This window comes from Chiloscyllium plagiosum, unplaced genomic scaffold, assembly GCF_037043375.1.
Source record: "Chiloscyllium plagiosum isolate Xiang-an unplaced genomic scaffold, Cpla_swu_hap1 HiC_scaffold_2, whole genome shotgun sequence".
Lineage (NCBI taxonomy): Eukaryota > Metazoa > Chordata > Chondrichthyes > Orectolobiformes > Hemiscylliidae > Chiloscyllium > Chiloscyllium plagiosum.
The window spans coordinates 148,064,188-148,086,501 of NW_028270140.1; the positions used below are offsets into that span (position 1 = coordinate 148,064,188).

General features: G+C 41.4%; 1 protein-coding gene across 1 annotated transcript in view; it reads right to left on the reverse strand.

Moving 5' to 3' along the window:
• nop14 (NOP14 nucleolar protein homolog (yeast)) overlaps nucleotides 1–22,314 on the reverse strand; it is a 58,366-nt gene that overhangs the window by 3,990 nt on the left and 32,062 nt on the right. Inside the window, exons 9-18 of the mRNA XM_043703789.2 lie at nucleotides 21,256–21,577; nucleotides 20,768–20,898; nucleotides 15,844–15,929; nucleotides 13,840–13,975; nucleotides 12,498–12,599; nucleotides 10,602–10,755; nucleotides 8,944–9,103; nucleotides 8,091–8,238; nucleotides 5,161–5,279; nucleotides 3,647–3,802 (exon numbers count right to left, since the gene is read on the reverse strand). Coding sequence (XP_043559724.2) covers nucleotides 3,647–3,802; nucleotides 5,161–5,279; nucleotides 8,091–8,238; nucleotides 8,944–9,103; nucleotides 10,602–10,755; nucleotides 12,498–12,599; nucleotides 13,840–13,975; nucleotides 15,844–15,929; nucleotides 20,768–20,898; nucleotides 21,256–21,577 — 1,514 coding nt within the window. The remainder of the gene's footprint in view (nucleotides 1–3,646; nucleotides 3,803–5,160; nucleotides 5,280–8,090; nucleotides 8,239–8,943; nucleotides 9,104–10,601; nucleotides 10,756–12,497; nucleotides 12,600–13,839; nucleotides 13,976–15,843; nucleotides 15,930–20,767; nucleotides 20,899–21,255; nucleotides 21,578–22,314) is intronic.

Consider the following 22,314-nt stretch of genomic DNA (forward strand, 5'->3'; position numbering starts at 1 on the left):
GAGAGTCAATTAGCTCATCTTCAGGACGTCTCAGCAGGTGTTCCTCAGGATTGTGGCCTTGGCCCAAACAGAATACCGTGGGCACGGCACGGTGGCTCAGTGGTTAGCACTGCTGCCTCACAGCACCAGGGACCCACGTTCAATTCCATTCTCGGGCGACTGTCTGTGTGGAGTTCGCACACTCTCCCTGTGTCTACGTGGGTTTCCTCCGGGTGCTCCGGTTTCCTCCCACAGATACAAAAATGTGCAGGTCAGATGAACTGGCCATATTAAATTGCACATAGTGTTCAAGGGTGTGTAGGCTAGGTGCTTTAGTCAGGGATTCCAGAGGAAGGGCTTATGCCCGAAACGTCGATTCTCCTGCTCATTTGATGCTGCCTGACCTGCTGCGCTTTTCCAGCAACACATTTTTAAGCTCTGATCTCCAGCATCTGCAGTTCTCACTTTCTCCCGTTTTAGTCAGGGTACATGTAGGGGAATGAGTCTGGGTGGGTTGTTCTTTGGAGGGTCAGTGTGGACTTGTTGGGCCAAAGGGCCAGTTTCCACACTGTAGGGATTCTATTCTGTGATAAAACTGGATGGGAGTGTGGATGCAGAGAGGCTTCAGTATGATTTGGACAAATTGTGTGAGTGGGCAAACACATAGCAGAGGAGGTATAATGTAGACAAATGTGAGGTTATCCACTTTGGTAGCAAAAACAGGAAGGCAGGTTATTAACGGAGTGGCGATTGATTGAGAAAGGGGAAGGTGTAACGAGATTGGGGTATCCTTGTACAACAGTCACTAAAAGTACACGTGCTGTTCCAGATGGTGAGGGTAGCAAATAACTCTCATAGCAAGAGGATTTGAGTACAGGAGCAGGGGATTTCTTGCTGCAAGTGTATCATGTACAGTTTTGGCATTTCCTTAACAGAGGAAGGACACTCTGGATATGGAGGAGTGCAACAAATGTTCACCGCACTGATTCCTGGGATGGCAGCACTGACACGAAGGGAGACTGGACTGCCTAGGATTATATTCAGAATAATTATAAATGAGGGGGCATCTCACAGACACCTATAAAATTCTATTAGGATCAGTCAAGTTAAGTGCAGCAAGGATGTTCCCAATGATCAGAGTCCATAACCAGGAGTCATGGTCACAGAATTCCTACTTCTCCAGTCTCATATTCCAATGGTCCAATATCCACCTTTTACATATCTGAAAATAAAATGCTTTCATATTCTAGCTAACTTACCCTCAAATTTCATCCTCTCCCCTCTTACTGCTTTTGTAGTTGTTGGTTTTTAAAGGCTTCCTAATTCTCTAGCATCCCGCTGATCTTCATCACATTGTATGCTTTCTCATTTCCTTTTATGTTGTCCCTGGACTTCCCTTGTGAGCCTGGTTGCTTTCCCCTTGCCTTAGCATGTTTCTTCTTCCTTTGGATGAATTTCTGCCGCGTATCTCGAATTACCCCCAGAAACTCCTGCCATTGCTGCTCCACTGTCTTCCCTGCTAGGCATCCCTTCCAATCAACTCCGGCTCCCTCCTCCCTCACGTCGTTGTAGTTATATTTACTGGATTATAATATCAATACATCGGACTCAACCTTCATCCACTGAAATTTCAGGGTGAATTCTAATATAATAATGAGCAATTTTAGTCTACATATAAATTTTAAAAATTAGATTGGCAGTCATTGCCAGATGAGGAGCTCAATGTATGACTGAGATAGTTTCTTAGAGTAACACATTCTGGAACCAACTAGCGAGGAGGTTACATTAGATTTTGTAGTGAGAAACTCTGGAACTCCCTGCCTCAGTAGGGGTGGAGAATACTTCACTAAATTATTTTAAGGTGGAGGTAGACAGATTCTTGTCGAACAAGGGAATTAAAGGTTGTCAGGGGTAGATGGGAATTTGGAACACCAACACCTAATGTCATTGAATGGCTGAGGAGTCTCAATGAGCTGAATGATCTATGCTGCTTATGTTCATAACACTCTCCCTGACAGGGTTATGGATGCACCTACATGTTATGAAGTCGAAGGCGTGTACTGCACCTTTAAGAGAGTGAATGCTGTTCTGAACTGAGAGCTTACAAGCACCTGCATAAATGACTAGATGGCAGTCCCAGGGTGTCTTGGAATATTGAAAATATGTAAGATTTGGCTGTGAAATGGATACCTAGGTTTTGGTTGCTGTTTTAATAACAATTTGAATTTAACCAATCAGTTTAAATTATGCCCTAGGATACTAAAACCCAACTGAATTTGAATTTATTGTTTTGCCAACATCGAACCAATGAGACAATTTGATGTTGGGAATATGAAAATGCCGGCATTTTGAAAATTGCAGACAGAGCAATTGCCACCAAGAGAGACCCAGGAAATTAGGAAACTACTCTATGTCAAAGGAACCTTTTCACATGAAACATATTTGCAGTGAAAAGAAAGATGACGATCCAGGGTGATCCTCAGCTGGAAGACAGACAGACACTGAAGACGACAATTGCTGTGTGGTTTTGAAATTAAGTTGATGCAATTTTAATAAGTGTCTTATTGGAACAGTACATCATTATAAAGTTGGAGGCAGGTAATACGCAGTTAACAGAAAGGGGGGGGCTTAGCGTTTTGAATAGTTGTTGTTTAATGTTCACTTTTAGAGTTAAAAAAAATAAATTTACGTTATTTTCTTTAAATAGTGGAATTTGGGAGTTCTGTCACTCATATTTTAATAGCTTATGAGGCGAGGTGAGGTGGGCTTTTCTGGATGTTTGGGTTTAAGTAACAGAGGGATTCACCTCCATATCGCAACATACGTGACATGGACCACAGTGGTTCAAGATAGGAGGAGAATTAGGGATGGTCAATAAGTGCTGGCCTAGACAATGACACCATCACTTTGTGAAAGAACAAAAAGTTCTGAAAGGGACTGGGCTTCTCATCCAAAACCTCACTGGGCATGGAGAAACCACACTCCACAGATTTAAGCATGTAATCTAGCTTGGGCTTCTAATGCAGTACTGAAGGATTACTTCAATACTGGAGGTGCCACTTTTCTGTTAAGTTTAAACTGAGGCTCCCTCTATCTTCCTATTATATAAAAGATCTCCTGGCATTATTTCAAGGGAAACAAGTAAGTTCTCCCAGATGCCACATCCCAAAAACCAATATTTGTTGCCCATCCCTAATTGCTACTTAAAGAGAGTGGCCTGCTACACTATTTCAGATAGTTAAGGGTCATTGATGATATGAGTCTGGAGTCACACATAAACCAAATTGGGCAAGGACAAAATATGTCCTTCTTTGAAGGACATTAGTGAACCAGTTGTTTTAGAACAATTGATGAGAACGGTCATGGTCATAAACATTCCCAGATTTGAGTGGAATCAGCTGCTGTGATGGGATTTGTAGTTATAGCCCTGGCCTTTGCCTTACTAGTGCTTACGACATTACTGCTATGTCACTGTCTCCACAAAACTAGATGATCTGGTGATTTTCATGTTGCTGTTTGTGGATTTGCGAGGTTCAAACTGGCAACATTTCCCACAGTGCAACTGCAACCAATTATGCTGTCTTTGAAGCATAGCCAAAGAATGATTAGGTGTTCAGTGTTTGTGAAGGGCAATGTTTTATTGCAGAACCTATCAGTGCTTGCTTACCTTTCCATAATATCTGATAACTTCTGTCGGGCCAGAAACTGTGCATCTTTGCGGATTTCTCGAACAGCTCCTTTAAATTCCCGCTTGTGCTTATGGATGAGCCTCATTCGCTCTTTCTCTTGCCGGGTACCACCTCGTTTTCGCCCGTAATCTGAGCTGAAAGCACAAGCTTCAGACTTATTATTTTGAAAAGTCCCCACTGTTCCAATTTCCATTCCCACACTCCCACACATGGCCTGTGAGGGTGTAGGAGGAGGGGGGAGACTCCAGGTGCACTCTCATGGGAGCCAGCCCTGGTGACTTTTCTTTGACAATGAGCCTCAACCAGTGGATCTCAGCAGACACCCACAGAAGAATATGCTGGTCCCATTAGTATTCAGCGATAGAACCTTGCCTGGTGTTCTTCTCCCCAGTTACTATAGTAAGTTTTAGCATCTTTTTTGCCACTGTGGTTGAAATAATTTAACTTGACACAGATTTGTGACATCTCTGGGGAATGTTGACTCATCGAGACAATTCTTCACCGTTTAACTGTTTAAGAGATCATTTGAATAAAAACAGAGGGAAAGAACTCTCCAATCTGAGATAGAAGTCTGCCTACTCCTGTTCACATCACATTATTTCACTGATCTGAATTTAAACCTGAATGAACTCAAAGCCCTTCTTGTTTTTAAAAACTGATTTTCGTGCAGTCCAGACTCTAGGGCCTAGCTCTACTATTGAGCCATTGTGCTTACACAAACAGTTCTGGCTCTGTGATCGAGGCAGCAACTTCTTGGACTCCATTCTCATGCTCCCTGACTGCCAGGACAGGAAAGGTAAATTGATCAGCATTAACATTGACAGCTCATAGAGACCTGTCCCTCTGGATCTAAACCAGGCAATGTCAACGGACAAACAGCTTATAGTTTCCACTTGAAACATTATTCAAATCACTCCAACCTTTATGTGACACATATCCTCAACGGAAATCACCAGCTTCAGTTTGTAACTGTTCCCCTACCTTCATTTAAAAATTGGCAGACAAAAGACTTTTGAAGGACCCAGAAATCCATCTAATTCATCTGTTAGTTGCCTAACACAACTACCATGGAGTTGTTGATTAATTCTAGCAATCAATTAACTTCTGTTAGCTGGTCTACAGTAGACTTGGAAATGACATGAGAAAAAGCCCTCAGCATGAGAGCTTTGGGAATCAAAGGCACTCAATTCCTTCAAAGACTGCTATACTCAACAAGTCATATTTCAAATTATTCACTCATCGACTGTATCCCAAAATGTAATTTTCTGGAAGAATTTCCCTCACCTTCCTTTGAGATACTCACTTAACTACGATCAGTACAACCCCAGGAGTTCTTCTGTAGAGACTGGCCATTCACTCACTTATACAGACTTCACACAATTTTGAAAATGTTATTAAGCTGTTCAATTTTCAGCAAGGCATGATCTAATTTATAATTTTTTCATGGGTTTCTGTACAACACTCAACATGATATGCAATTAAATAAACTTACACTTCCACTATTTTGGGTGTGAACAGCTTTAAAGGGACTGGTTTCTTCTTTTCAAACTCAAGTGGCGTATAGGATGCTGGCCTCTCTTGCACTTCCGTTAGGACCTTGTGATATAACTCCTATACGTTAAGGGTAAGACCATATTAAAAATTAATACCTGCATTGACATGGCATCCTTAAATTAGTATAACTTCCCAAGGCACTTCACAGGATCACTATCAGACACCGAACGACCTTCCTACTTAGCAGCTATATTGTAGTAGCTTTTTAACCTAGTATTTCACTTGGAAAGTTGTTGATGACTCTGAGGCTCAGGAAGCGTGTGCTAGGGGAAATTATAACTGAAAATGTTTAGAACGTATAATTAAAAAGCTTAATCTTTAAGGAAATGAGAGAGGGATAGAGAAGCAGAGGAGTTGAGGAAGAAAATTGCAGAGCTTACGGCCTTACCACCATCGGCAGACTGACTGGTACTGGCAAGCTGCAAGCAGCCAAAATTACAGAAGCACAGAGATCTAAGGTTTGTGGGACTGAAGGCGATCATAGAAGCTGGCAGTTGAAGCTATGTTTTATTCTATCTCTCGCTTAAGACATGAAATACCATCTTGGTTGCCTCACCCTTCCATTTCAAACAGATCAGCCAAATTACTTTACACAGCAGGAGGCTGGAGGAACATAGAACTTATGGAACATTACAGTGCAGTACAGGCCCTTCGGCCCTCGAACACAGCAAGCCAGGCAGCATCAAGAGACTGGGGGAACACAGCAAGGCAGGCAGCATCAGGAGGCTGGGGGAACACAGCAAGGAAGGCAGCATCAGGAGGCTGGGGGAACACAGCAAGGCAGGCAGCATCAGGAGGCTGGGGGAACACAGCAAGGCAGGCAGCATCAGGAGGCTGGGGGAACACAGCAAGGCAGGCAGCATCAGGAGGCTGGGGGAACACAGCAAGGCAGGCAGCATCAGGAGGCTGGGGGAACACAGCAAGGCAGGCAGCATCAGGAGGCTGGGGGAACACAGCAAGGCAGGCAGCATCAGGAGGCTGGGGGAACACAGCAAGCCAGGCAGCATCAGGAGATGGAGAAGGGTTACACCCGAAATGTCCACTTCTCCACCTCCTGATGCTGCCTGGCTTGCTGTGTTCCCCCAGCCTCCTGATGCTGCCTGGCTTGCTGTGTTCTTACAGCCACCTGCCTGTGTATTTGGGATTCCAGCATCTGCAGTTCTTTTGTCACTAACCAAATTACCTTACACCAGCAGATGAAAGGAGGTAAGAGCTTTCAGTCAGAATTTCTCAGTTATTTGTCACAGTGGGAATTCCCACTTCCATATTTCTAAACAGTTGTGTCAGAATTATTTTCTGATGTTGAGACTATGTTAGGGCTCTTCATGCAAGGAAAGAGGAGGCTGAGAGTGACCTAATAATGGTCTTCTAGGATTACAACAGGGTTTTTAAAAATGTTTAATCACTTGTGAAATGTTGATGCTGCTGGCTAGACAAGCATTCATTGCCCACTGTCCTTGAGAAAGTGGTGAAGAACAGCCACTTTTACTGCTGCAGTCCAAGTGATTGATGCAGGGAAAGTACAACCATAGTGGCTGTTAGGGAGGCATTTCCAGGCTTTTGGATTCAGCAACAAAGGTCAAGAGAACAGAGAAACAGATCCAATTTTCAACATAGATGTTGCTTAGAAACAGAGGAGATAGGAGGAGTAGACCATTCAGCCCATCAAGTCTGTCCTGACATTCAAACAAGTTATGGTTAATAATCCACCCTGTTTCCCTACCAGCCAAACACCTCTTGATATTATTAGTATCCAGAAATCTATTGATGATGGTCTTGAACACAATCTGTTGAGCCGCTACAGCCCCCTGTAGAGAATTTCAAAGATTTAATACCCTCTGAAAGCAGTTCACCTCAATCTTAAACAGTCTGGCTCTTAATCTTGGACTACATTCCTCTGTGCTACACTCACCAGCCGCAGAAAACACTCAATACATATCACCCTATAAGATTTCAGTAAGTTTCAATGACGTCAACCTTCATTTCTTTGAGGGGAACGTGCAGAGGTGGTATTCCTATGCACCTGCTGCCCTTGTCCTTCCGGGTTTTCGAGGTGATGGGTTTAAAGGGAGCTTGGTTCATTTGAGCAGTGTACCTTGCAGATGGTATGTACTGGTTCCATTATTGTTGGCGGTGGAGGCAGTGATTGCTGAAGGGAGTGGATGTAGTGCCATCAAAAGGGTAGTTGGTGTCAGGTTTCTTGAGTATTGCTGGAACTGCACTCATCCAGGCAAATGGAGGGTACTCCATTATACTCCTGACTTGTAACTTGAGGATGGTGGATGGACTGTGGGAGATGAGTTACATGCTTCAGAATTCTCACCACCTCACCTGCTCTTGAAAGGTACGGTTTTCACTTGGCTGGGTAACTCCGAGGATGTTGATAGTGGGGATTCAGTAACAGTTTCAGAGGGAAGTGGTTTGACTCTCTCTTATCGTACATGGTCATTACTAGGGTAGACATAGAAATTGCCTCGTGTGGGGGGTCAATATTATGGTTCATAAATATAAAATGGTCACTAATGAATCTAATTCAGGTACTTCAGGTGGAGCCTCTTTAACCAGAGTGTGATGAGAATGCAGAATTCAGTAACAATGGTTGAGACAGGTAGCACAGATACTTTACTCAAGAAGAAGGTGGATAAGCATGAGGGAGAAATAAATAGTAGGATTATTGATAAAGTCGGATGAAGTGGGTAGGTGGGATTAGCGAGTTTGGCGTGAGTCATTAACACTGACATAGGCCAGTTAACACAAGAAATAGAATTACGCCAAATGGTCTGTTTCAGTATGTAAATTCTATATCACGAAATGCTGTCTAACAGGTGACAACACAAAAAATACCTGGACCAAGAACCAAGTTCCTACCTGGAGCTGAGCTGGGTAATCACTCACAGGTAGATGTGAGGTAAGAAGCATTTCCAGTGGATTAATTATTTCCCGAAATGAAGGTAATGACCTATACAAGGAGGCACATCGCTTGCACAGGTTAAGACACAAGGCTATGCAGGAGAACCTAAAGCAGAAGTTAAAGAAAATCCAATAAATCGTTCACATTATTCAAGTGACAAGTCTCTTTACTCCTTAGTGGATTACAGCAGCTTTCCAGCACTGAAATACACTTATCGTTCAATTTCTCACTGATATTTTCCCTCATCTTTCCCAGGAGATAAACAATTAGTTGGTTCTAAAAGGATCAGGAGGTACAGAGGATTTATTGTACTGTCCAGATTGCTCGTCTGTACACCGTCAAAGTTCGCACATGAACAATGGTCATTTGGGAGGGGAACCTTTGAGTGACTATTTTTTGTGAAACAGAATCTCCGCACCTTCATGGCAGGTATAAAAACATGAAAGGGATGAGAAGACAGTCAATCATTGAAATTTACAGAACATGAGTTGGCGACTCAGACCATCATTCCTGAGCCATTTGAGTCAGCTCGTCCATTTGGGCAGATGAATGAGACTTCCTCCATAGCTTCAATTTTTTTTTCCCTTCCCAGTGTTCATTTAATTTGATTTTCAAAATTATTATTGAATTTACTTCCATCACTCTTTAGTGCAGCACATTTCAAATCGTAATAATTGGTTAAAAGAAACTCTCATTCTTGTGTCAATTATTTTAAATCTGTGTTCGCTGGTTACCAATTCCTACCACCTCCCCACCATCAGTTCGTCATAAAGTAATTGCCTGAGCAATGAAGTGCAGGTTACTACTCACTTGAAGTTCACTGTTTGTGATTCATCCTGCTGTTCCACCCTCTGTATCTGGGTAATTGGCAAAGGCTTCATTTCCCATGATTTGGCAGCCATTTTATCTTTCACCACCATCAGGTCAGAGGATTTTGCAGATGGTTTAAAAGGTGGCACCAGAGTGTACCCTGTAGTGAGCAATTAAGACACACGGAATCAAGAGAATGCAGCATTTGTGGCGAACTGTCTTTCTGTCCCCACCTGCAGACAGTGGCTAATGTTTGGACCTTCTTCGAAACAGGCACAAATGTGAAAAGGAAGACTGTGCAACATATGTACATTTCTTGGATTTGACACTGCCTTGTTTCCAAAGAAAAAAGTAGAGGTTGACTGAGTCTTGACACACTCAATGTCTTACAGAGAAATTAACTGATTTTTTTCCCCTCATCTCTATGAATTGTGAATTAATGCTGAATGGTAATTGTAAGGCACTAATAAAGTATATTCATCCCTGTTAGGGTGAAATGTTATTTCTCTGTCTCCCAAGAGATCTATAGTTCGTTATTTTACCCTTTTATCTGAGACATCACTTCTTCACCATTTCCTGTTAACAAAAGATTTCTATTTGCTAACAAAAGCTACATTTTTACATAAAAATCATCCACAATCTAACTTTTTTGGGAGTGAGCAAATCGACCATTTTATTGGTTATGGCATAAGTCTACAAGGTATTTATACATTCAAAGAAAGCAAAATCTTTATATTAGAAGATTAAAGCAAATGTTATTTATATGTGTACACACACACACACGAATAAGGGTAAAAAGATTTCTGCTTGAAGTGTAATGAATCATCAAGAGGCAAACTGCATTTGTCCTGCAAAGAGAATGTTTGCTCATTTCTGGTCAAAATGATTAATATATTGCTCATTGCAAAATCTTTCATGAACCAGTGCAAATCAGCAGCATTTTCGAACATAATTTAGAAAAAATAATTGCAATAAATATATTTCTGAAAACCTAGTTTGGTTCAATTGATCAAACTTAACTACAAAGTTCTGAAGAAAATGTTAACTCTGCTTTGTCCCCACAGATGCTGTCAGACCTGCTGTGTTTTTCCAGCAATTCTGTTTTTTTTAAAAAATATAATCAGCTTAATTCAGTCTAGTTTGGAAGTGACTAAAATAACTTACGAGTCACAAAATAACTTGGCAGACCACTTATTAGCTATATCTGAAGCCTGTTCTGAGGAAATCATCTGACCCAACATGCTGTTTTCTCTCTACAGATGCTGTCAAACCTGCTGAGTTTCACCAGCAATTTTGTTTCAGATTTCCAGCATCCGTTTTGTTTTATTATTCTAGCTATGTTGATGTACCATACGCTCAGTTCTTTAATATATTTTAAGAAATGTGAAAGATTGAGGGGCTTTATGATATTTATATATTGTTCAACTGATAGGTCTGTAAATGGATGCAATTAGCAAAAGGTCATAATGGTTTTTAATTGATTTCTTGGCATGACCAGTTAGAGCAAGCCTACATTTTTTTTTCAACTAGCACAAAAGGTTGAGGTTGCATAACCTGTACTGGATGTAATTCACACTTTGTCTTTTGTACTGTTTTAGCTGATTTTAAATGAAGCTAGCAAAACTCCAAGTCAATGACTCTTACACAGACAAACATACCCAAGGTGCTTTTGTTAGGTACTGCCATGTGAAGAATTCCCACAAGGAAGTTGATAACCTCAGGAATCAGCCTCTTTGAGAGTGAAACATAATCCAGGAAGAGGCAGCACACAAACAGTCCAGCAGCAACATCTCGCAGTAAGGCGACAGAGCACTGTTTACATAAAATATCAACAAATACAAGATGGTAAGTTTAAAATTATATGAAGGCAACACTATTTGCATAATATTGCCAGGGCAATAGAAGTTTCAGCGAGGAGAGAAAAGTAGACAGAGAAAAGGTAAAGAAAGACAGGAGGTGTCTGCTCTCATTCTTGAGAAACAATAAGCATATTTTCAGAGAGTAATTAAATCAGTCCTATTTCCCTGTTTTTATCCTTCAAATATGTATCCTGTTTCCTTCTGAACGTCACAATTGAATCTGCTTTCACCACCCTTTCAGACAGCAGATTCCAGCTCATCACAGCTGGCTGTGTACTAAACAACTGTGCTGAGCTATTCTCTGGTTCTTCAACCAAGGAGCTTAAATCTGTGGCCTTTGCTAGGCTAAGTTAACTTTCTTTATCCGTAACCAATATATTCTTATCAGTTTAAGATTTCCTTTAATACGGAGCAAACACAAGGAATATTTCTCCCCCACAGTCAGCTAATCATTAGGGGGACTGAACTGAAACATGCAAGACCAGTGGCAGATTAAAAAAAAACACAACAGGCTAACAAAACTTTATATGGTGCAAACAAGGCATTGAAAGTCAATTGTACTAGAATCCAAAAGAAGCAAAACTAGCTACTTTCATAAACAGAGACAGCAAAACCAGAGGCCATAGGTTAATTGGTGAAAGGACAAAAGAGAGCTAGTTCTCAGCCAGACAGTGGAGGTCAGGCAGTCACTGCCTGCGAGGGTGGTAGAGGTAGAAATCACTATTACATTTAGGGAAAAGCATTTGGTAAGACCCTGGAAGTGCTGTAACCTACATGGCTATCGATCAGTGTTGTTGGAATTGCACTCATGCAGGCAAATGGAGAGTATTTCATCACACTCCTGACTTGTGCCTTGTAGATGGTAGACAAGCTATAGTGAATCAGCTGAGTTACTCGCTGCAGGATTCCTAGTCTCTGATCTGTTCTTGTAGCCATGGTATTTATATGACTTGCCCAATTCAGTTTCTGGTCAATGTAACCCCCCCAGGAAATTGATAGTGTGGGATTCAGGGATGGAAATGCCAACAAATGTCAAGGTGTGATTGTTAGTTTCTCACAATCTAATGTTGTGTTGTGTGGCATTATCCCGTGCTTAATGGAATAGATTTTGAACAGATCTAGCATTCAGGAATGGGCAGCCATGACACACTGTTGACTATCAGCAACAGCAGCACTGTATTCCAAGACAATCTACAACCTCACAGCATGGTATATGCCCACCCTCATCATTACCATTAAACCCATGGGGTTCTGAGAAGAGCTCAGGAAGGCACGCCAGGAGCAGCTCCAGGCAGATAAAAAAATGAGGTAACACAGGATTACTTGCATGCAAACAGCATTCAGTGCAAATGATAGACAAGGCTAGATAATCCCAAAAACAACAGACCAGATCTAAGCTGTGCAGTCTAAATTAGGGGCTATAAATATGAGGTAGTCAAGAATAAATCCAATAAGAAATTTAAGAAAGGCTTTTCTACCCAGACAGAAGAATTAGTTAAGGTGAACAGCCAGAATGTTTTTAAGTGGAAGCTGGACCAATACTGGGGAGAAATTAGAAGAATATGTTGACAGATTTAGGTGAAGAAAGTGGTCAACAAGCTTTGATGCAAAATAGATACTGGCATAATGAAGCCAACAGCCTATTTTTATGTGGTAAAGTTTATGAATAGAGTAAGTGCAAATCCTTGTACCTACCTTGGTGACTATCTGACTCATGTACACCAGCGCAGGGGTCACCACTACGTGTCGGAAATCAGAGGTGGGGAACAGAGCTCCTGCAATCTTTATGTAAAGCAGCTGAAAGGAAATCCAAACACTGCATCAATGATAGAAACTCATGGTGGTATCAAATTTCTATTGCTACATTCATCCAGAAGCTGATGAAGCAGCATGAGCAGCCTTTTTCCTTTAACGGGATGTGGGTGTTACTGGCAAGCCTAGCATTTGTTCCCTATCCCTAACTGTTCTTGAACTGATTGGCTTGCTCAGCCATTTTAGAGGTAGTTAAGAGCCAACCACATTATCGTGGATCTGGAGTCACGTGTAGGTCAGGCCAGATAATGGCAGACTTCCTTCCCTGAAGGACAATGGGAAACCAGATGGGCTTATTCATGCTAGTTTCGAGACACTATCACTGGCATGAGCCCTCAATCCAAAACTTTTATTACTTTAATTTATATGCCACCAGCTGCCACTGAGGGGTTTGAATCCATATACCCAGCATTAGCCTGGGACTCATTGCTGAGTTACTGCAGAATAAGGATTTATACCCATTTTTTTCATTGTCATTTTGTTCCCAATCTGTTACACGTAATTTCTTTTACAATATTGGTGTGCTATAGGACTGCATCTTTTTAACTTAGGATTTAAAGAGTAATGAATGAAGTCATGTGACCTGTACTGAATCCTGCTGACAGCAACCCTGGAATGTTTGAGTTTTAAAGATTAAAGTGGGGGTCAGGGCTTTTTACTGGAAGGTGCCTCAGGCACTCATTCCCGTGAACAATGACCATAACATACGTGTTGATGGTAGATAAATGGTTAGTCTCCAAAGTTGCAAGAAGATGCTTGCAATAAAAACAGAAATGCTGCAGAAAGTTAGCAGGTCTGGCAGCATCTGTGGACAGAAAGCAGAGTTAATGTTTCAGGTTCAGTGACCCTGCTTCAGAACCTTTCTCGAGAAGGACAACTGGACCCAAAAAGTTAACTGTTTTTCACTCCAACTATGCCACCAGACCTGTTAATTTTCCAGCAATTTCTGTCTTTGCATCAGATTTCCAGCATTCACAATTCTTTGGGTTTTTTAAGACACAATTATAAACTGGATAAAAGCAACATCAATTCACTCCACAGAGTGATCAAGACAGAATTGGATTGGGGAGGCCAAACAATTTGAAGTCACGCAAGCAGCAGATAGATGGTGTGGAGAATGGATAATTTTAATGGAAGGATTAGTTAGATAGGTTAGTATTACCTACCATGGTAATTAAGGAACCTAACTGCAATATATTGACTGCTTTCGTGCTGATTTTCATACCTTATCTAATCCAGGAAATGAAGCCCGACCTTTGACTTGCAGCTGGTTTTCTAGTTCCTGCATACTTTGTCGAAGGGTTGATTGAACACAGCTGCAAGCAGCTTCAGGGAATAATTGCGACAGTTCATATAACTCGCTGCAAAAGGAAAAGAAGAAACTGACATGAACAGAGCCCCGAGGAGTGTAATATTAACATTTCTCGATAACGGTCTTCCTTTTTCATTAAGTTTTGACACTCCTTTCAACTATTTCTTGGCATCCAGTTAAACATAATTTGGTGCCCAAGTATAACTCAGCAAATTTGTGTCAATAGTTCAGTTGGTCGCACTCTTACCCGGAAACGCTGACACTCCTGCTCCTCAGATGTAGCCTGACCTGCTGTACTTTGCCAGTACCATACTTTTCGACTCCGTAGTCTTACCTCAGTCAGAAGGTCGTGGATTCAAGGCCTACTTTAGAGGCTTGAGTACAAAGCTTGGGCTGCCACTGCACTGCAGTACTGAGGGGTCGCTGCATTGTCAAAGGTGTTGCCTTTTAGATGAGACATTTAACACTCAGCTAAGATGAGGTTTAAAGATTCTATGGCACTATTTTGAACAGTAGGCAGGTTATCCCCAGTATACTGAACCTATATTAATGAGATAAATGTCTGTTTCTGTGCAGAAAGATTCTTTGGATGTGGATGTTGCTGGCTGGACTAGCATTTAGTACCCATCGATATTGCCCTTGACCCAGTGGCATTGTGCTGTCTTTGCACTCATTTTGTGTAAGTGGAGCATCAGTGCAGTTGGAGAGAGTTCCAGGATTCTGACGAATTGACACTGAAAGAACAGGGATTTACTTCGAAGGATGAGGAGTATTTTGGAGGGGAACTTGCAAGTGGTGTGTTCCCATGTATGTGCCTTGCCCACTGATAGTGGTTGTGGGTTTGGAAGGTGTTGTCTCAGGACCCTTGGTAAATTTCTGCAGTGGTACTTAGAGGTAGTAGACACTGCTGCTACTGAGCCTCACTGGAAGGGACTGAAGTTTGTAGATGAGATGTCAATCAAGGGGCCTGCTTTTTCCTGGATGGGGTCAAGCTTCTTGAGTGTTGTTAGAGCTACACTCATCAGACTAATGGGGAGTATTCCATCAAACTCCTGACGTGCCCTGTAGATGGTGGACAGGTTTTGGGGATTCAGGGGGAGAGTTACTCGCTGTAGGATTCCTGGATTTTGACATTCACCTTGTAGCCACTGTAAATGGTGAAACCAGTTCAGTTTCTGATCAATAATAATCCCCAGGAAATTCTTAGTGGGGCAGTGGGGATCAGTGATGGTAATATAATTATGGTTAGATACTTTTTTTCTTGAAAATAGTTATTACCTGGCACTTGTATGACAGAAGGTTTACTTGCTACTTGTCAGCCCACACCTGGATATTGCCCAGGTTTTGCTGCATTTGGATATGGACTGTTTCAGTGTCTGAGGAGTTGCAAATGATGCAGAACATGATGTAGTCATCAGTGAACATCCTCACTTTTGACATCATGGAGGGAAGGCCATTTATGAAGCAGCTGAAGATGCCTAGGACACTACCCTGAGGAACTCCAGAAGAGATGGTCTGGAGTTTAGATGACTGACCGCCAAGAACCATATCCATCCTCCTTTATGCCAGGGAGCATTTAAAGGATATATGTACTGGTCAGGCCATTAGGGATAGCTCTGTGGGATCTTTTAAATCCACCCAAGTGGACAGAAGAATTTAATATCTCAACTGAATGTATTGCATCAACGGTTGTGCAGCACTCCTTCAGTAATATTACCACTGTCATTTGACTATCTAACCTCCAGGTCCACATCAATTCTAAAAGTTTAAAATTTTAAACCAAACCCAATAATATCAAAACACTAAAGTCTCTGGAAATTTGAAGAGTTCTAATGTAGGATTGATGCTTAAAGATAGAAACATGCATTTAAAATCTCAAAAATAAAAAAAAAGTCCTTAAAACTGAGAGATACTTACGGCATTATCTTGTCAATTGTCTTCAGTTCTGCTGGCTGCCTGGTTGCCAGTTCCCCAATATATTCCCACAGGAAACCAAATAGCTTCTGCCAACAGAAAAAACATATATAGTTGATGGATAGAGATGGTAGTGGGGAGATCCGGATGCCATCAACATACACATGTGAAATCTACCGGTGTTACTTGACAGTATCATTAAGGGGCAGCATAATGGGGCAAGGACTCTGATTAACTGGCGGACGTGGCTAGACTTCACAAACAAGACGATTGCTCCCCACTGAGAAACTCAAAAAAGTAACAGAATATTAATAAAAGGAATCACTTGCCCCACCAGAACTACTGGGGAAGGCAGCAGTCAGATGCTTGCGTGGAGGATGAACAGTGGCGGGAACAGCCGCCAAATGTCCTGTTTCTGTGCTGTAAACTGCAAAATGATACTTGATTGTAGTGGCATCATGAAGGATGATAAACATGATTTTATTCAACAGAACCAGAGAAATTTACAGCATGAGGACACTATTCAATACATCGTATCTGGTGTCGGCTGTTTGAGTGATTGTACCAGATAAACACACACAGATGCGTGCTCACTATATTACCCAATATCTCTTGGTATACTTTAAATGCTTATCCAATATTCTCTTAAAAGGTAGTCTGTGCTCCAACCATATCTTATAAAGAACGTCTGTGATGCAAAGGACCTTTCTTAAAGATTCCACCAAGCATCTCCAGTACGTAATGCAATCCCATCTTCCAATCCTCTACCAGCCGCCTGGAAGAGTGTAATGCCAATAACACACCATCCTGGTCTCAACAGTGTGCCAGACTGGCACCCAAACACCAGTTTAAACATTCATTCTCTTCACAAATAACCAGTAGGAGCAGTACCACCTGCAGAATGCAGCACAGCAACTCACCACAGCATCGCCTACACCTGTGACCTCTGCCATCAAGAACACGGAAATAAAATGCATCGGAATATCACAATGACGTAGGGTTTTAAGTTTCCCATCATTTTGAATTAGAATAATAACAGTTCTTTCATAAATGTTTGGGTTAAAATCCTGGAACTCCTTCCCTCATCACACAAACTAACTCAAAAATATGCTCAATAATTTCTTCTCAAAAGACAATTAGGCAAGGGTATTAAAATGGGTAAAGGGCAAATATGCAGGCTTTCTCCATAGCAACCACATCTGTGAATGAACTGAAATGAAATCTTTTCTCAGTCTCTTTGCAATAGTTATAAAACAATGACCTTTGTTACAGACAAGTGACATCCCTAAGTTCTCTATCAAATCGTTCATGATAGAGTATTGAGTACAGGGGTTGGGAGGTCAAGTTGCAGCTGTACAGGACATTGGCTAGGCCACTGTTGGAATATTGTGTGCAATTCTGGTCTCCTTCCTATCAGAAAAATGTTGTGAAACTTGAAAGGGTTCAGAAAAGATTTACAAGGATGTTGCCAGAGTTGGAGGATTTGAGCTACAGGGAGAGGCTGAACAGGCTGGGGCTGTTTTCCCTGGAATGCGGAGGCTGAGGGGTGACCTTATAGAGGTTTACAAAATTATGAGGGGCATTGATTTGGCAACTAGACAAAGTCTTTTCCCTGGGGTCGGGGAGTCCAGAACTAGATGGCATAGGTTTAGGGTGAGAGGGGAAAGACATAAAAGAGACCTAAGGGGCAATGTTTACATGCAGAGGGTGGTACCTGTATGGAATGAGCTGCCAGAGGAAGTGTGGAGGCTGGTACAATTTCAACATTTAAGAGGCATTTGGATGGGTATATGAACAGGAAGGGTTTGGAGGGATATGGGCCAAGTGCTGGCAGGTGGGACTAGATTGGGTTCGGATATCTGGTCGGCATGGACAGGTTGGACCGAAGGGTCTGTTTCCATGCTGTACATCTCTATGACTCTATATGAAAATATAATTAAGTATTGCTAACAAAGGCACACTTTGTTAAAGCTTATCGTCTCACATTCAAGACAATGTGCCATTTCAAGAGTTAAAGTGCCATTATACTGCATGAGAGAACTGTGATGACTGATTGGTAGAGGTGCTGCCATAGAGAATTCACCCATTAAGTCTTATGACAGTTAACTGCCAGGCTGTGTCTACATTTTAAACCAGGCAGGTTAACTCTGATTGGTCAGAGCATTGTCTTGAAAAATAAACTGGTGAATGGCTAGCACCTATTTTATTCAGTTGTAACTGGTGCAGTTCATGTTCTTTCGGTCTTGAAGAACATGGCCATTTTATAGAATTATACAGTACAGAACAGGCCCTTCAGCCATTGTACCTGCAATAACAAAATCTACACTCGTCTTATTTTCTAGTACTTGGCCTATAGCATTGAATGTTATGACTTGTCAAGTGCTCATCCAAGTATTATTTTAGAAGTTGTGAGGTTTCCCACCTCAACTACCCTCCCAGGCAGTGTGTGCCAGATTCTCTTCATTCATTGGATGGACATTTTTTCCTCAAATTTCCTCTAAACTCCTGCTTTTCACTTTAAAAAAATATGTGCCCCCTTGTTATCGATCCTTTGACTAGGAGGAACAGCTGTTTCCTATCCATCCTGTCCAGGCCACTCAGTCGCAAATCTCAAGTAGATCCCCTATCAGCTTTCTCTGCTCTAAAGAAAACAACCCAAGCCTATGCAGCCTCTTTTCAAGATCCCTCTGTTCCTCTGAGCCGCCTGTATCCTGCCATTCATTGAGTACTCCCTTATCTTAATATTTCTGAAGCGCAGTTTCTCACACTTATCAGGGTTAAATTCCATGTGTTACTGATCTGACCAATCTGCCCATTTCCTCCTGAAATCTAAGAGCTCTTCTTGACTGTTAACCACATGACCAATCTTTGAGTGTCATCTTCTATACTCTTCAGTTATACCACAATCAAGAAGGATCCCAGCACTGATTCCTGTGGTATGCCACTGTACAGTGCCCTCTAGTCACATAAACAGCTTTCCACCATCACATTGTCTCCTACCATTACACCAATTTTGGATCCAACTTGCCAAGTTACCTGGATCCCATGTGTTTTTATCCTTTTTTACAAAAGGATCATGTCATACCTTGTCAAAGGCTTTGTTGAAATCCATATAAACTATATCAACTGCACTACCTCTTCTACAGATCCGGTCAGCTCCGCAAAGAAAACCCATCAAATTTGTGAGGCATGACCTCCTTCTGACAAAGCCATACTGACAATCACTGATCAAGTCTTGCCTTTCTAAGTGGAGATCAATTTTCTTCAATAGTTTTCCTACCACCGATGTTAGACTCACTGGTTTATAATTTCCTGGCTTATCCTTACCATTCTTCTTGAAAAGTGGAATCACATTAGCTGCCCTCTAGTCTTCTGGCACTTCTCCTGCAGCCAGACTGGAATTTATAGAACTGGGTCACAGCCTGTGTATTATTTCTCGACTCCCACAGCAGCCTGGGATACAACTCATCCAGACGTGGGGATTTGTCCACTTTAGGCCTGCCAAAAACACTTCACTCCCTAGGTCAAACTGCTCAAGAACCTCACAGTCCAATTTGCTGAATTCTGTGTCTACATCTTCTTTCTCCAATGTTAAGGATTTGTGTAACACCCTACCAATGCTCTACAGCTCTACGTATAGAAAGACAGAAGCAGAATTAGGCCATTAGACCCTACAGCCTGCTGTATTGATTATGACTGAGCTCAACACTCTCATCCCACCTTCCTCATTTATCCCTTGACCCCTTTAGGCACAACAGAAATATCTCCTTTTTAAAAACTCAATGATTTGGCCTCAACCACTGAATGAATTCCACAGGTTCACTACTTTATGGGTGAAAAAATTTTACCTCACCATTGTCCTTTATGGAAACAAATATCTGCACGCAGAACTCTAAAATAACCCCCTTTAGATGACTTCTACAAATGATTATGTCTTTAATCTTAGGTCCTTATTTATAAAATCCAGAATGGCAGTGACTTCCATCATTCACATGCTCTTTCAGGGAATCATTGGCCTGAAGCCTCAGGTCACTGTTTAGACACACTTTGCTCTCCAGAAAGCTTCTCCTTACTATGTTTTTTGCAGTGTCTTGCATTAAGTATGCACTCATCATAATTCACAGCATTCCACTTTAGAACTGCTTCCACCACTTATCTACATATTTTATTAACTAACTTATGTCTTCCTGAGTCCTTGATGGCCCTCCTTGCTATTAGTTGATTTTGGCATTATCAACATATTTCAAGGTCGGAGATTCATGTGTACTAAATATAATGAATAACAGTGGAGCCAACACACACCCATCAGGCATACCAGTTGGAAGTAGACAATAAATTCTTCCTGTTAGCAGAACCGTGAACCGTCTTACACACGCAAATCAAATATCTTTCCGGATAGAGAGAGGAAATTAATCGCCTCTTCAACCACCATGCTCCTAATAGTAATTCATTGTATCAGATTTTGATTACAGAGGTGACAAGGTTCTACACACTAATTTGAATTGTACAGAAAAATGAAGCAGAAGGGCAGTTTTATAGCATGTCAGGCACACTTCATAACCCACCCTTAGAATTAATTACAGGCTCAGCACAGTCATGGGTTCATTCATGTCATGATGGAGCAAAGAAATGTATTTAAATAAAGATTTGCTGCTTTAATGGAGCTTTAAAGTATTTATTTCAATAATCTCTGCTGTATTTTTTTATGATCAAGCATTGCGCTTTTGTGTATAGAAACTTAAGGATAGGCAAGAAATTCAGCTTTACCAGCATTATATACTCCAAAAATAAATTAGATTTTTATAAAAGAAAATGTGTGTCATGTAACCAGTCTACACAGTGCCTAATAGAACAAATGGGTCAGATGGATAATACAGAGAATAAACAGCTATTTTATATTTGACTATTCACAGTATAAATAACTCACCTCTAACTTGGCTTTGTTTCCTGCTGCAAGACTTGGGTGGTTACACTTCTGAATGCGTTCCACTATTAGACACTGTTCTTCTGATACATGCCCCGTTAGCAGGGACTTCAGGTCAGCATATGACTCAGGGACTGTGAAAATTAAACCATTAGAATGAGATCAGGATGGAAACCTACTGGTCATGCCCCAGTGTGGCCAATAGAGGACATACAACAAAAAGAACCACTGCATTTTCCCTGGGATGAGAGGGGTGTGCAATCAGGAATGATTGAGCAAGAGGCTACAGAACTGTTTTACCTGAACTCCATTAGGTCATTAATCCACTGCATTTCAGATATTACTTTAATAAGTCTCCTCAAACAACTGGTCCGAACAGCACAGGACCAAATGCAAGCTGAATATGCCAGTGAGGCCTTAGGCATGAACAATGCTAGGCTTTGCACATCCACAAAAAAAAAGCCGCTCATTTGCAAAAGTCCAAGACTTACCAGGAAAAGTGAAAGGTAGCTCAGTCTTGGCTGCTTCCATCATAGCTTTTCTTGCTTCTTCATTTGGTGCACTCTCTTTAGTCAAAGTGGACTGAGCTGGTTTTTCATCAGCCGCAAGACTGTCCTTCTCACTTTCGACATCGGAGCCTAAATCTGAATGGCTATCATCTTCTACATCAGAATGACTGTCTTCATCACTCTCTTCACTTTGGTTCTCTTCCCCATCGTCATCCTCATCACTCTCTTCACCTTCCCCATTTTCCTCTTCATTTTCACTTGCCAGTTTCTTTTCTTCCTCCTCAAAATCCTCCAGCTTTCCTTCCTTTTAATAAAAAAAAGTTCAAGGTCAAACACCATTAGACATCCGACGTTTTGTTTAGGGTAGTCCCAAAGCAGATTGGTAAACACACACATGAGAAAAAGAAAAGTTCAGCAGAATGATTTACATTTAGTTCCACGATCAAGCCAAGTGGGGGATACCTCAGTTGGCTAGATCGCTATAGTGTGCTTCCAAATAATGTCAAAGCAGTATGGGTTTGATTCCAGTTTCAACTGAGGTGACTTGGGATCTGCCTCCTCCTCTTGCTACTGAGAGTGGAAAGCAATGGCAATCCATCATCAGCAAAAAAAAAACTGCCAAGAAAATGGTTCAGGATCAAACAGCAGTAGACAACAAACCAAGGACAAGTTTTCTCAGAGCACGCAAGACAAAAACAAAAATTCAGAATTGTTCATTGTCATGTCCTCTAGATATTTTAAAATTAAATGGTTCACCTTCTGCTATGCTGCCTAAAGTGATAATTATTTATGTTCAGATACTTAAACCACACATGGCATCACAGACAAACCTATTCTGTAGCCCTAGAGATGCCCTCACATACACCCCTCACCAATCAGAACCACTGCTAATTCAAATTCTGGTTAAGATGGCAAATTTTTTCATACCTTCCAACAGAAAGCAGCAACAGCTCTGAATACTGAATAATACTCTAAAAATAAGTTTTGTAGGTGCATTAAGTGTAAATCAGTGAAACTACGTCAGTGAGTAATAAACTGAAT